Raw genomic sequence first — 15,096 nt, 5'->3', positions numbered from 1 at the left:
ATTACTTTTTAAAAAATAATAGTAATACATTGTGGTTTTAAATTAAAATATAGTTTAATAATTTCAGTGTAAATCGTATAATTTGTTGCATAAAATATCAATGACATTAATTTTATTTTAATACTATTTATGATCGTTCGGAATATGTTATGAGTATGAAGCTTTGACATTTTGTCATGTAGTGACATTTTAGAAAATTAATTGTTTCTGAAATTTGTATACTATAAATTTGTATATATTTAATATATAATTATTTGTAATTTATATAGCACGAATTTCCCTATTACATCTTAATATAGCTCATAGTCATTGCTTTAATGTTCTACACGCTGCTAAATGTTAATGATATAGTAACGTCAGTTAGTAATTAGTATATTACTCTTTTAATGTAGGTATATAATATAGTTTATCCAATGTATGTAACTACATCTAAAATTGCGTCCACACTATTCTACGTAAACTATGACCACTAAACACTGACAGTTTTATTACATTAATACATTATTGTTATGGCTATCGATTTATTTGTTTATATCCAATAAAAATTAATCTCGTTTGTTGATAATTGTTTAATTATTTCTTGTAGGAAAATATAAGATATGTCACATTCAAGGTACTTCATTCATAATATAATAATTAATTTTTTTTATGAAAATAAAATATTTTATATGAAACATAACATTAACTATCATCGATATTATTTTGTGTCGAGTCGATATAAATATATTTATTGCTAATTACCACACGCCCGTGTGGTATATTATTAATAGACATCATTAGGTCAAAGTTGTTATTAAATTGTATCATATTTTATTTTATGTAAAACACGCGCCACGGTGTAGGTAATTATGTAGGAACGTACTGACGAAATACTTGTTATAATTTTAGAATTATCTAGATTTTCTAGGCTCATTTTAATTGACTTTACGTTTGGGACGTATTTATTATTGGAAAAAAACAAAATCTATTTAAATGATTCAATAGGTACTTACAAACATGCATTTTTCAAATAACGTTAGTTTATGAAATGAAAAAGATAAGAATTGTAAAAAAAGTGTTTTAAAGTATAATAATTGGTAGGTACTAATTACAATAATATTATAAGTATGTTATTATCAGACAATTTTCTCATTGATTGTACCGATATTTAAAACATTTTTTAAAAATCTTAAATCGATTTGCTGTTAATTAATTTTCTTAATTACCATTTATTCTACGATTTAGAATTATTAATTAGTAACAACAAGAAATGAAAATTTATACAGCACAGGTAACCGTTTAATTCCAATTGTAAAGCAGGAAACCGATAGAACTCGTATTGGTACACCATACACCTGTATTTATTTTTTAAACTAACACATTAGCCTTTATGATAAATATCAATGACTATTATACTCAATAAACTGAATAAATATGAATACTGTATACTGTATAGGTAGGTATTATAATTTTGAAATAGATTTAAACAACAAAATTAAAACAATTAACGCAAGGCAATAAAATGTAATACAAAAATAAACGTATCTGTTTTATGGTTTGTTCCTTTGTGAGTCGCTATTACCATTTATTTTTAGGGTAGATATTTTCCTTAGATTTTTCCTTACTGAATTGGTTTTTTTTTATTTTAATACAAACTAGTTTATATAGAAAATATTTAAATTAAATGTATTATATTTTCTAAATTAAAATACGGCCAGTGTATAAGTGAGGGTGGTTTGGAAATTAATCAATGCAATTAAAAACTCGAAATAAATCCAATTATTAATTTAAATTGTGTTTTATGTAGGTACAAACAATATAATTTATGATAAATAAATAATATCTTTCATCGCTCATCAAAAATAATTAACATTTCATATTAATTTAAAAAAAATCAATTATTATAGTCAATACATTGTTATTAAACTTATTTTATACAAACTTGAAATAACTAGTGAGTCTTAAGTTTTATAAAAAGTTAAATTATTAATATTCGTTGTATATCGTTAGTAAAATATAACTATAATATGGTACAGGAGACTATATTTAATTAATAATTGGTTTGTTTATAAACTATAAAACATTTGAAATATCTATACATATTATTCAATAGTTTAATTATTGTTGGTAAATATTTTTATGATCTCATTAATAAGTTTTAAAGTTAAATGTATTGACCAGTGTTAGCTTAAATAATGAATAAATAATTTTGCTGACTTCCAAATTAACAAACGATTAAGTACTTATAGCACTATGCGTGACATAACGTGTTAATTTTTATTTATTTTTATTGGAAAATTGCGCTGAATATTCTTTATAATGTATTTTATGATTTTTGGGATGTAACTGACAAATACTAAATACTTAATATAGTTTCTGATCACTAATAAAATGTATTATTTAAGTACCAATTTTAAATGTTTTGATAATATGTATGTATAAATACATAATAGGTATAACATTTTAATAGTAATACGGTTTAACGATCACCATTAGATGTTTATATGCGAGGAGGGCATCGTAATAAATAGTATCTATATAGTGAATAGCTTTTTAATTTAACATTCGCGGAAGTAATTCGTGGAATGTATACGATTAATGTTTTTTTTTTTGTTTTTTGATTAAATAGTGAATACAATTCTCAATGTAGTAAAATATACGAGAAAAAAATAAGAAGAATGACCTTTTTGTTGATAAAACTGCAAGCTGTGTTAACTCTATTTTAACGGGGGAAAAAAGGGAGCGACGCACGTAGTCAACGCATCCACTTCAGTCCATCACAATGAGTCTTTTGTTAACGATTTAAGGCATTGAAGAGTAATACAAAAGTAGCTTTCGACGATATAATATGAAAGTATGAAGCCTACATTTCGGATTCGAATATTATTACGTTAAAAAGTAAAATTACAATGGGCTTAAATCTGCATTGGTAAAATGTAAAACAAAAAAATTATAACATTATTAAACGTATCTACTTAATTTTACTTTTATGATATGTAGGTAACTTAAATACAACAATGATTGGTAATTTAAAAATATGAAATTTATATATGCATGCAATCACAAATTAATTTATATTTCAATATTTAAGCATATTTTAGTATCTTGCCGGTTTTTGGTTATAAAATGATGATTAAATCTATTTTTATTTTTTCCAAACATGTTTCAATCAAAGAATTCCCGTTTTCACGCTTAAAATCATTTCTCACAATATGATATCATACTATCATAATTTATTTGCAGACCATAGAAACAATTCAATAATATATAATATATAGATCTATTATTTAAATATATTACATTTATACTAGCTGAACACGTGCACTTCATAGCCCATTAAAAGTTCTACCTCTGACAATCCAGACATTTATTTTTATAGATAGCCATATCTATAAAAATGGATGTCTGGGTTTATGCATAAAGGCATTCCAATTTCAATTGGTGAACCGACGAAATTTGGTATAATTATAATTACAGTATTCATCCAAGAAAAATAGATAAATAGAGCATATATTGTAGAGCATTCAAATTCAAGAATGTGGTTTCAGTTATGCTCTGTGATGGCGGAAAAGTAAAATTGCCAGCATTACATACCATTCCAAGTGCTGGACTGATTGCGACAAAATTTGGTACAGATATATATTAGACCTATGTACAGAAGACATAGGCTTAGTTAAAAAGTGATATGTCTAAATATCGTTAAATTGAATAGGTCAGACAATCTTGGTAAATAGAATTACATAATGATAACCTAAATTGAATATCGTAGTAAGATTATTACTTAATATATTTTAATCGTCATGTATCTATATGCCTAAAAATATACTGCAGCCAGCATAAACACAGGTAACAAATTTAACACACAGTTTCAAGTTTGAGACATATGAGAGGTAGGATTTTTAATAGGCTACGAAGTGCACGGGTTCGGCTAGTATTTATATAATATATTATACCATGGTAATATGGAGATACGACGACTTCTAATTATCGATTTCGTGGAAGATAAAATTGTATAATTGTAATCATGACTTTATCATGTCATAAGTTTTTTTTCTTCGTTTTTATCACGAATAATCCCAAAATCGAAAAAAATGGAGTTACGACTTGTACGATTTAATATATTATACCGACGATGATATTGTATACAATTACATCATCATACTTCGTGGCCAATACGTACTTTTGATGTCATGATACAGAGTAAAAATACACAGTACCAGACCTAAGGTCTTTGTTTTTTGATAGTCTATGGTGTTGTGAACGGGGTTAGTAAATTGAGTCCCGAATGACCCTAACTCGGTAAATTGAGTTCCGGGGAAAAATAGGTAGTAGGTAAGTTGAGTCCCAGATACAATAAGGTAGTAGGTAATTTGGGCTGCAATACGATTGCGCGCGGTCCTTATCAACGGTACCTTTTTAGGTGTACGATTGCGCTAAATTATTTTTGCTTCTAAGCAACGTTGCCAAATATACAGATTATAGGTGCATGGTAAATATCCGAACTTTTTAGGTAGACTAAGTATGAATATAAAGTATCTGTTATTTTTTGTAACTATTTGTACTATTTGTAACTTTTTGTGCTATTTTTTACTGATTCATTGACACGTGATGCCACGTTTATAATGTTATTATAAATAAATACAATAACAACAAATACGGCAAATAACAATTTTTTTTATAACTTTTTTTATTAATAATAATTATTTTAAATTTTAATAATAAATTGGCAATGTCGCATCCAATTCCACGCGCATTTGTACGCTTTTGAATAGTCAATGTCATTTTGTCTTTGTTATTCCGGCACCGCGCGCAATCGTATGCCCAAAAAGGTAAAACGCGCGCAATCGTACTCCACCGGAAATTTGAGTCCCAGGGAAAAACGATTTATATGCATTTAAATTTTAAAAATATGCACTATAAAATTTTTATTTGTGATTTGTAGACATTCATTGACTGCATGTATATGATTTTGAAAATAGCAACATGTACTTTTATTGTATAAAAAATAATTATATAATTAATAAAAATGCATGTTGCTATATTCAAAATCATATACATGCAGTCAATGAATGTCCACAAATCACAAATAAAAATTGTATAGTACACATTTTTAAATTTAAAATGCATATAAATCGTTTTTCCCTGGGACTCAAATTGCCTACTGCCTTATTTTTCCCGGGACTCAACTTACCTACTACCTATTTTTCCCCGAGACTCAATTTACCGCTTCCAAAATGTACTAAACTTATCTCGGACTCAATTTACCTAGCCCCGTTATGAATTATGAAAAATAGAATTAAAATTGTACCTATCTATGCTGATAAGTGAACTATTAATGCTCATGAGTTATGTTTTCATACGTCAATTATGTGTTCTGTTTTTAGAAATTTATTACCATTTCATTCTCATATACCTATTCAGATATTTGAGCAATCTGATAAATTATTTGGAACTGCAATGTATTTTAAATTTTTAATGTACCTATCGGCTTGTGATTTTATTTACAATAAATTCAACGTAAGACTTATACATATAACAATTTTTAAATTAAAAATTACATTTTATGTTGTCTAAAATATCTTAATCTATCAATATAATGGATATTCACATACGGTACCTATATGTTTTTAGAACATTCAATCCATTTGATCATTCATATTGTTTGTTTAGATGTAGTGTTCCCTGAAATAGTATTACTCGCCATTACTTGCAGATAACATTGGGGCTTTTAATTTTTACAAAAATTAAATTTTATGATAAATTTGATTTACATAAATATTTAAAATATTATACTAAAATTAATCTCAATACTATTTAAATTGGTTGTAATGTGAATTCATGTAAATTAGATATAATTCGAAATTAATTTTCTTCATATAATTAAATGAATGCAATAGGTAGCGTTAAAAATAAAAGTTAACGTTTAATTTTATAATAATTTTTTTTTTTTTAATTAATGTTTAAAATTTAAAATACGAGTATAAGAAAGAAATATTATAATGATGTGAAACTAATGAATGAAATGAAAAGTGTTATATCTTCCGGTTCGAACGACATTTTCATATTATTGTTTTTACATTTTTGCATGCATAATAATACTGTCATGTCGTTCAAACGAACGTAGTTCTGTACGTCATATACTATTTAAATTCGTTTGGTTTCATGAAATCACATAGCAATAATTTAAGAATGGAAACATTGTTTTATTATCGTATCATATACATTTTTATTTTTAATACATCAACAGTTATAACATATTGTTGGCTTATTTTCTATTGCACAAAATGTATAAGTTGGATCAATGATCTATTCGTAACTAATATTGTTACATCATGGACTGTTGAACGTTGCGGTTGATGGCATTTTCGAGGGTGCTCATGAAGTAAGCGTCGAAGTGGGGGACCAACTGTTTTTGAACGTCGGACCAGTTGACAGCGGAATCGGAGTCGGTCGACGTGAAGTGGATCTGGGGTTTTGTGACGTGAACCATGGTGTGAACACTGTTTCCGACGAAGTCCAAGTTGCAAACCACCTTGACGGCGTCGGTTGTGTACGTAGCCCTACGGTTGTTACTCTTGCCATTGGGTGACATCATGACGATTTCGAATTCTCCAGTCAATCCCAACAGGCGGAGTTCGATTTTGGCGATACATTTCTCGTTGGTCTTGATCACCTGTACGAATGGAATCTTGGCCAAGTTGTTCTTGGAGTTGTCGAAATCGATGTTTTTTAACTCGAAACGGAATCCGTCGGCTAGATTACCGATCATCGGTAACGCGGTTTCGCTGGTGATTTTGTTGCTCCTGTATACCATGTAAGGCTTGACAACCCGTCTGATTTGCAGAGCAACGTCGTTGTACATGTCGTTGACTTTAGCGGTGGCTACGTATTGGGGTATGGTGTGTTTGACAAAATAACTAAACAGAAAAAACGATAAATTATTCAGAATTAAAACATTTTTCGACTGTTGCTTAATAACATTATATGCATAGATCCGGAGATCAGGGCCTACGGGTATGTATTCTTTTCAACAAATTTAACATTTTTACTCTTGATTAGTATTTTATAACAAAATGAAACAATTTTTGATATATCATTTTAAAACAATACATCAATTTTTATTTTGGACAAAATAGTTTTAATCTTTGTCTTTATCTGTTTCATCTCGTAAATAAAATTATAGGTATTTAATTTTATTAAAGGTATCAATTTAATTTAAATAATAATTAATGTAACCACATTTTTGATTTTTTGCCATTTTTGTAAAGACGTTTCAGTCTGATTGTTTGTGACTTTTTATATGCTTAATATATTTATTATTGTTTATTCCATGATATTTAAAATATTGATATGAGAGGAGGATCCCCGGGTATGCGAATTTGATGATTATTTTAATGATAATTTATATTTTAAAAAATAAGGCTTTCTATCAATTACTAAATTTAATCTCCGTGATTTACAATTTACTTTGACCAAGTTACTCACTCAAATTGTGGTTTATCATTTTGAAACACTTCCGGCAACATGGTGTGGTTGACGATGAACTTTTCGAACTTAACGGAACCGACGGTCGACATCAATGGGTAGACGTTCGAGTTTTTTGTGAGTATAGTTTCACCCTCGTATTTAGGTTCGATAATGTCTAAATGGAATATTCCACTATGTCTGGCTACGGTGTTTGTGTAATGGAACACTCCGTTGACCGCGAGTTTTTCCCAGCTATTGGTGACGTGGACCTGTGAAAACGAAATCAAATAATATAATTTCCCCGTAAAAATAACACAAGAAAATTACGGACTCAATTAGTTTTACTGATTGTGCATTGATGTTTAAAAGTATGTCATTCAATATTTAAATTAAAAGTAAGCCCATATATTATAAACTATTCTTATACGTATTGATAAAATTATTAAATAACTTGATGCATTCTTTTACTAAATCAAAATTATTTAAATATTACATATTTTATTGTTGAGTTAATACTTTAATAGTTAGCTTTATTTGTTATAGGTACTAAAACGAAATACCATTTATTATTCATACCATAGTCAAATAAGTACTTAAATACTATTTAATATTTAATATTTATGCATCGAATTGCTTAAAATACTATTATGTTTTAGAATGTTAAATTTAAATTTTAAAAATACAATATCATAAAATATTGAGATTTAAAAAAAAAATATAAGTTAATGTTTATTAAAAGATTGATGTTAAACAAATGTTAATAGGTATCTATTTTTACAGTTTAAAAGTTGTATTATTTTTAAATTTTTTCAAAAACTTTAAATTTGGGTTTTTAAACTAGTGTAAGCAGTAAAATACATTTAAAGTTATTTACGTTATAATTGATGTGATTCGTAGATCTGAGGTGTAAAAAATATAATAATTATTTTATGCAAATAATACAGAATTAAAAATTATTTTACCAATAACTAATATCAATTGACAATCCAATTAATAAGTCGAGTACTTACCACTGCGTCTATTATCGTCAAATATCAAATATGCTTACCAAATCTTCTCCCCATTTAATGGTTATATTTTGGCTGTTCAAATTATTTAATCCCATGACGCGGACGTCGGTCAAGAACGTGTCGGCGTTGAAGCCGATGTTTACGGTGTCTGAGACAGAAATTACGTTAAATCTAGAGTTGTCGGGTTTGGCCACGTCATTTTTGTATTGCCTTATGACGTTTACGATGGCGTTGAAAGAGTTTGCGATAGAATCGCATTCTTCCTTTTCTTGGGTGTATTTGTTGTAATCGTAGTTTTCATTCGATTCGAACAATTCATTTTGGCTGTCCAATTTTTGAGCTGAAAAATTACCGTATTTATTATTACAATCGTTAAACAAAAAAAAAATAAATAAAAATACAGTATATACAATTATACATATAGTTATATTAATTATAACATCTACAACAACAAAAACCACAACAATAATAATAATAATAATAATAATGATTGTGATGATGTACGTACACGGCAGTGTGGCAGCCGTGGCCAAAGCCAAAACAGCAGTTAAAACGATTACAAACTTCATTTTTTTCACTTGAGCGGAACAACTATAATGTTGATTTCAGCTCTAACACCGGCTTTTATACAAAAAATTTTTATCACCTATATTATTTTTAAACTGTAATATTACTAATATTAGCTGCGTGCGCTGTAGATTAAATATCGGACATGTAAATTAATTTTACACAATCATGAAAATGTTTTTTTTTTTCATAATTTCTATAAATTATATTATTAATAGATAGATTATAAACAGATTTGTAAGACTTTAGTTTACAGATTTAAATATATATAATTCGTGGTATAGATCACGATAGAATATTATAGATATGTGCCTATAACATGTGCGTTAAACATATTAATTAGATTCTGATATGATGTTGATTCCAAATACGGTTTTTGGACAGCAACTAAACAACATGCGAAAAAATGTTAAGTTTTATTTCAGACAGTCTTCCCAATTATTTATATAATCAATTTCAAATTAATTACATATTATACTCTATAAATTTCACTCTACTGTAGAGTTCAGACTTTCCATATTTATTTGATTTAGTTGTTGGTAGCAGTTTATTATGTTTAAAAAAAAATTTTAAAACTACCTAAGATTGAACTTTTAGTTGGATATTTTTCTTTGGCATTCAAATTAGAAATCAATTTTTACTAGTAGCGGTCATTGATGCTTGTGACCAAAACATATCCATACCAATAATATATCTGTATGTTAGGGGAAATTAATACGTATATTGTGTGTAATGAAACTTATAATTTAATTTTAAAGCATATAATAATTTTTAAATAGAAATAGCTTGGTCGGATAACACATTACTTTATCGATATTTAAAGCTACTTAAAACTCATAAACACGAATTTAATGAAACATTTTTTATAATTTTTTTCAAGTATACATACAATGTTTAAAGATTATAATACACTAATACACTAATTATTATTGTTTCTATTTTTTAACTAATTAAGGTTTTAATTAATATAATATATCGATTAATATCTATTTAAGTATACGATAATCTTATTATTAATGTATTTCTTATTATTTTTTATTATTGATTATTGTTAGTATTTTAGTTTTATAAGACGTTCTACACAACTATAATTGTATTCATTTACTGTAATTGACTATGTATATTTATATTCAATACAATCACCTATATTTTGAAGGTACCTCATGAACTTTTTCAGATTTTTGCCAGAAAAATAAAGATTAAATGGTGTAGGTTTTACTCCTATCCTTTATTTAGTAATTGTAATTTAGGGTATTGAACTTGTAAAAAATACTGAAAATGTCTAAAAAATCGCATACAACGTAAAGGTTTCACAAAAAGTCTTTATTTCTAATAAATTTTAGAGGAAACCATGAATATTAAGAAATATAGACATAACTGCTTAAATCAACAGTTTCTATGGTAAACTATAGATCAGCTCAAATTTACTTATAATTTCATTTTTTTTCTGATTAAATTTAAATATATTTATACATCTCTGCTATGCAGCTGCCTAATTTTCTAATTTCTGTACATCATTTAACATTTTTTTTACATAGTTTTGTCATTGTTTTTATGAAATTATCAATTGTTTTATATTATAAAACCATGGAAACGATTCGTTTTTGTATAGTTATTAATTTAATATTAATTATTTGTTTTGTCCAACCAGTGAATACGAATATCCACTGCTAATGGTTAATATATTTAATATAGTTACTATTTATCGTGCTATAATATATTATAGAAAAACAAATTGTTACATAATATTAATGGTTAATCAACTAATTTATTACAATAATTTTTAATGAGTATATAATTATTTATATACTGATATAATAATTATTATTAGACATTCCAACCTTTAGTAGTTTTTAAATGGCACACGTAATAAATTAACAACTATGAGTTGTGATCTGTATAAGGTTATAGGTTATCTAATTAAATAAATTAAATGATTAATTCTTTAATTTCAAATACGTTTATGCCGTTCGATTTTATATCTCGAACGTTTAACACTATATTGTGTTTACAGGTAACAATAATACTCAATCAGACATCGTTAATGTTTTTTTTTTTTACGTATTACGTTTGATAAAACTATATTCACTGCATTTTTATTGCTATCTACATTCTAAATTATTGTTATACTATTTTGATGAATGGATGTAAATGTAGGCACAACTCGCCGTTACAATGACTAAATCATTATGCAGAATTCATGTCAAATATAAATAATATAATAAGATATTGGTATTAACAGTTAAATATATCGTCAAAGCTAAAACTATAATAAAAAATAACATAAATGGCAATGTGAAAAATAAATTGCTCGAGGATCTTAAAAAGGTATAGAAATATTCGATTTAAGTTCCAAAAAAAAGAAATGTTTCACGTTATATAGTATGTTTATCGTTAGTTTTAAACTGAAATGATTATGAGCTCATTTTCTCTTACATTTAAAATAATATATAGTTTACAAAGTATGAATGTTTTTTTTAAACTTTCATCAAAATGATTATATTAAGGTTTTAACGATTACCCTGAATGGAAAATAAATTATCAATTTGTAAAAATATTGACACATTAATTTTACGTCGAAATTAATTTGTTTTTTTTTTCAGTTACGTTTTTCCTAGTATAGACGAGTTAGCTAATCAGTTAGATCATGTTTTAAGATACTTCGGTTTGCAATCATTCGTCGGACTTGGAGTGGGAGCTGGTGGGAATATTTTGGCTCGATTCGCTTATAGACAACCAACAAAGGTAATATAAATAGGCACAGTGGTGCCGTCACCATTTTTAAACATTATAATTTTAATGTACGTATATCATACTATAAGATTATGATAAAGTATATATGTAATATGTGTGTAATTTTTAAAATGGTGCTCATTTTCTCAAATATTTTATTGGTGGCGTATTACAGGTCGAAGCGCTGTGTTTGATCAACGTGGTGTCAACGCCAGCCGGTTGGATCGAGTACGGATATCAAAAATTGAACAGTAGATATTTGAAATCCAAAGGCATGACACAAGGTGTGATGGACTATTTGATGTGGCATCATTTTGGAAAAGTTAGTAGAGCAATGCGAGTTCCTGTTGTAGCTGCAGCATTGGATTTATCGCTTTGGCACTTCCTCTTATAATTTGTTTGTAATCGTGCTTTATAACTTATAATAAATATTACATTATGTATACCACCATTTGAACAAATCTTAAACCTTTGCTGCAGCCATATACAACAGTTGTCAACGAGTAAATGCGTATCATTAATAACCTGTTTTGAATATTATTGTGAAGTGCGTGAACAAACTTGGGTTCCAAACAATATACGCACAAATACACAATCCTACAGTACTGCAGCAAACTACTGAAACGTTGCTAACAATATTAACACTATACGACTAAATTTATATTATACCCTTGAATGATTTCAACAATTTCGATTTCAACGACTTCAAACCTTTCCAAAAAATATTTGTTTATTTACTTCTGATTTTTGAATTTAAATCCTAAAATCTTGTTTTACCGTTATATCATATATCTACTATCGAAAAACATTATAAAGTATAATTTTATAATATGTATAATGTATAATAATATATGGGATGCATGGCAATATAAGTGCTTAAATCCGCAAAAGTATGCAATTAATAATACAATATAGTTGCAAAATTATAAAATATTTTAAAAACATATAAGGTCAGACCCACTGAACAAAATATGTCTGCTATACGATATCACATAATTTGCTAAAGTTTGAATAATTAGTTACAATACCCAACACCATATAATCGCATCAGCCGCCTCCATGCTTTCGGTATTATTATTATAATATAACGTACTAAAAAAGTTTTGCCATAAAATAATATAAAATATGAATAATAGGTTTACCCGACGTTCGATGTTACCATAATTATTAAATACCACGTAGGTATAAACATTATAAAACAGAAAGAACTGAGAGAATACATTAACTGGGCATGTGATGCTATAAATTTTAATGCGTATATAATATTATTAATACGTAGTATACAATTGCACAAAGAATAATATCAGAGTCAACTTCAAACTAGCTGACAACCTCTACGAAGCTCTTGGTCCTGACCCCGGAAACACTCAGAAGATATTTACCTTTTTAAAATTATCTAAATTATATAACCTAAACTAAACACACCTTCACACCCCAAGCTTGAATTGTATAAATATCCCGCCTTTTATCACCATATGTTAAATTTAACTTCAGCCAATAATCTTTGTTGTTGCGGCTTAATTTTAAATAAAAAAAAAAAAAGAATAATATCGATTATTTCAAAAGTGATATAATAATTCATTAAAATGTGCAGTACAGTTAGTCAATCAGTTCTGTCTGTTATTCGATGTATTTATCTTTTACAATGTATACAGTAATATCTTATTCCGCGGTCGTTATAAAATGTGTTGCTCGTCCGTTTTCAAAGGGAACCGAAGAGAGGAACCACGATCTGGCCAGAGTATACCGCGAGTACTTCGAGCACAGCGTCCACCCGGGAAATCTGGCCGCATTCATCGACTCGTACGTTAGACGGACAGACTTGGGCATCAGCAGGAGTACGCCCACGTCCGAGTCATGTCCCGCAGGCCGCCGGCTCAGCATGACCACCACGTTGCAGATGCCCATCATCAACGTGTGCGGAGCTCTGTCGCCGCACCAAGAGGACACGGTGACGCTCAACTCGAGACTGGATCCGACCAAGTCGTCGTGGATGAAGGTGAGACCCCCCTCCTTTTTAATCACATAGATACGGTACAAATAATAGCTAGATGTATAATATCAAGTATCAATTTGAGTTAGAGGTTCTCAAACATTTTTTTTTTACACGTACCACTCATCCGTATTGTGCATCAGTCGTTGTGTAGTAATAATTACTATAAAATTTGAATTATACAAAATATTAATACTTCTACAACAATAAGAATGTATAAAATCAATGACTCAACAGTTTTTTCTATTATTTTCAGAAAATATAAAATAACAATAAATCCTCAACAAACATTAGGTATTAAAAATATTTATTTATTCATTTTCTGTACTATCAGTTCAAAGACTTCTGCATACCACTAGTGGTACGCATACTACGGTTTAAGAACCACTGATTTAAACAATAAAGGTCCAGTTGGAATGATCGGTTGTCCATCCACGAAATTTTCGTCAACGATAATAATTTCATAACGTTTATATTGGTGTGATTTTCGTAAAATAAGAATTTCGTTATAAGATTTGTGCGCGCTACAATTTTCTAGTTCATAAGTATTGCTTATATTATATGCATGAAAAATAGACATTCGACAATATAGCCGAGTAAGTGACTTAATACAGAGACAATTTTTTTTGGAATTTCGATCAGCTTATAGAAAGCCGAAAAGAGTTATCGAATGGGGTAACACATAAAAATATAATCGGTTTTCGAGGTAAATCTTCTATAAAAGTTTTTTTAAAATCTTTTATGTTTGATTTGAAAAAGTAATATAAATTACCTATATTTTCAGTCTTGGCTATTGGCAAAAATTGTAATAGTTGACTTTGAAAATCTCTATATAAGCGTTGAAACTATAATACACAATGTTTAATTATATGTATAGGAATAAGGAGGAAATATTCGAGCTGAAAGTCTGACACCTGATCTATATAATCATTTGTAACATCTTGTATGTACTTTATTGGGCTGAATTTACTGTTATTGAGCGTATCTTATGCAGCTGTCGAAAATACAACAATGTCGCATAAATGTACCTATATTGCCTATACAATGAGCCGTGCTATAAATTATGTTAAGATAAAAATCATACTGCTGTCCGACACAAAAATAGACTGAGAACTAATGCTACTCAATGGTGTGACCAGAGGGGGTTGTTGGGGTGGGGGCCGTGGGGGGTTATAACTCCTCTTCAAAATTTTACTTTTCTGTTTTTTTTCGGCTGCCAGCATATTAAATCTTATTTTTATGTGTATAATGTAAATATTTTATATAATTGAACGAACTAGACCTCCACGAAAATATTTTTTAATTGCACCATTAGTGCTACTTGCATCACTTCAAACGCACTTAAAA

The 15,096-nt window shown here is 28.2% G+C and overlaps 2 protein-coding genes across 4 annotated transcripts in view; one reads left to right on the top strand and one right to left on the bottom strand.

Annotated features, from left to right (window-relative positions):
- MESK2 (misexpression suppressor of KSR 2) overlaps positions 1–15,096 on the top strand; it is a 71,252-nt gene that overhangs the window by 35,497 nt on the left and 20,659 nt on the right. For all 3 annotated transcript variants that reach the window (XM_089223785.1, XM_089223786.1, XM_089223787.1), the window contains 3 exons: positions 11,627–11,768; positions 11,932–12,078; positions 13,465–13,755. In XM_089223785.1, the coding sequence (XP_089079911.1) occupies positions 11,627–11,768; positions 11,932–12,078; positions 13,465–13,755 (580 nt within the window). The remainder of the gene's footprint in view (positions 1–11,626; positions 11,769–11,931; positions 12,079–13,464; positions 13,756–15,096) is intronic.
- LOC107163076 (uncharacterized) lies at positions 6,162–9,061 on the bottom strand. Its single transcript, XM_015510307.2, has 4 exons — positions 8,965–9,061; positions 8,495–8,796; positions 7,465–7,715; positions 6,162–6,896 (listed from the first exon to the last, which is right to left on the bottom strand). Exons 1-4 carry the CDS (start codon positions 9,023–9,025, stop codon positions 6,305–6,307), a joined length of 1,206 nt encoding a protein of 401 aa, XP_015365793.1. The 5' UTR covers positions 9,026–9,061; the 3' UTR covers positions 6,162–6,304.

Source organism: Diuraphis noxia, unplaced genomic scaffold, assembly GCF_037042655.1.
Source record: "Diuraphis noxia isolate RWA-SAM2 unplaced genomic scaffold, SU_Dnox_SAM2 contig0003, whole genome shotgun sequence".
NCBI classification, from domain to species: Eukaryota; Metazoa; Arthropoda; class Insecta; order Hemiptera; family Aphididae; genus Diuraphis; species Diuraphis noxia.
This window is presented reverse-complemented; position numbering and strand designations above follow the sequence as displayed.

What these genes read in the sequence shown, in the direction of transcription:
- LOC107163076 (XM_015510307.2), bottom strand. Translation starts at nt 9,025, where the DNA reads ATGAAGTTTGTAATCGTTTTAACTGCTGTTTTGGCTTTGGCCACGGCT. An exon ending in TTAAATGGGGAGAAGATTTG is followed by an intron (nt 7,716 to 8,494) that starts GTAAGCATATTT and finishes TCGTTTTCACAG; the next exon opens with GTCCACGTCACCAATAGCTG. An exon ending in AATGATAAACCACAATTTGA is followed by an intron (nt 6,897 to 7,464) that starts GTGAGTAACTTG and finishes TTTTCTGTTTAG; the next exon opens with TTATTTTGTCAAACACACCA.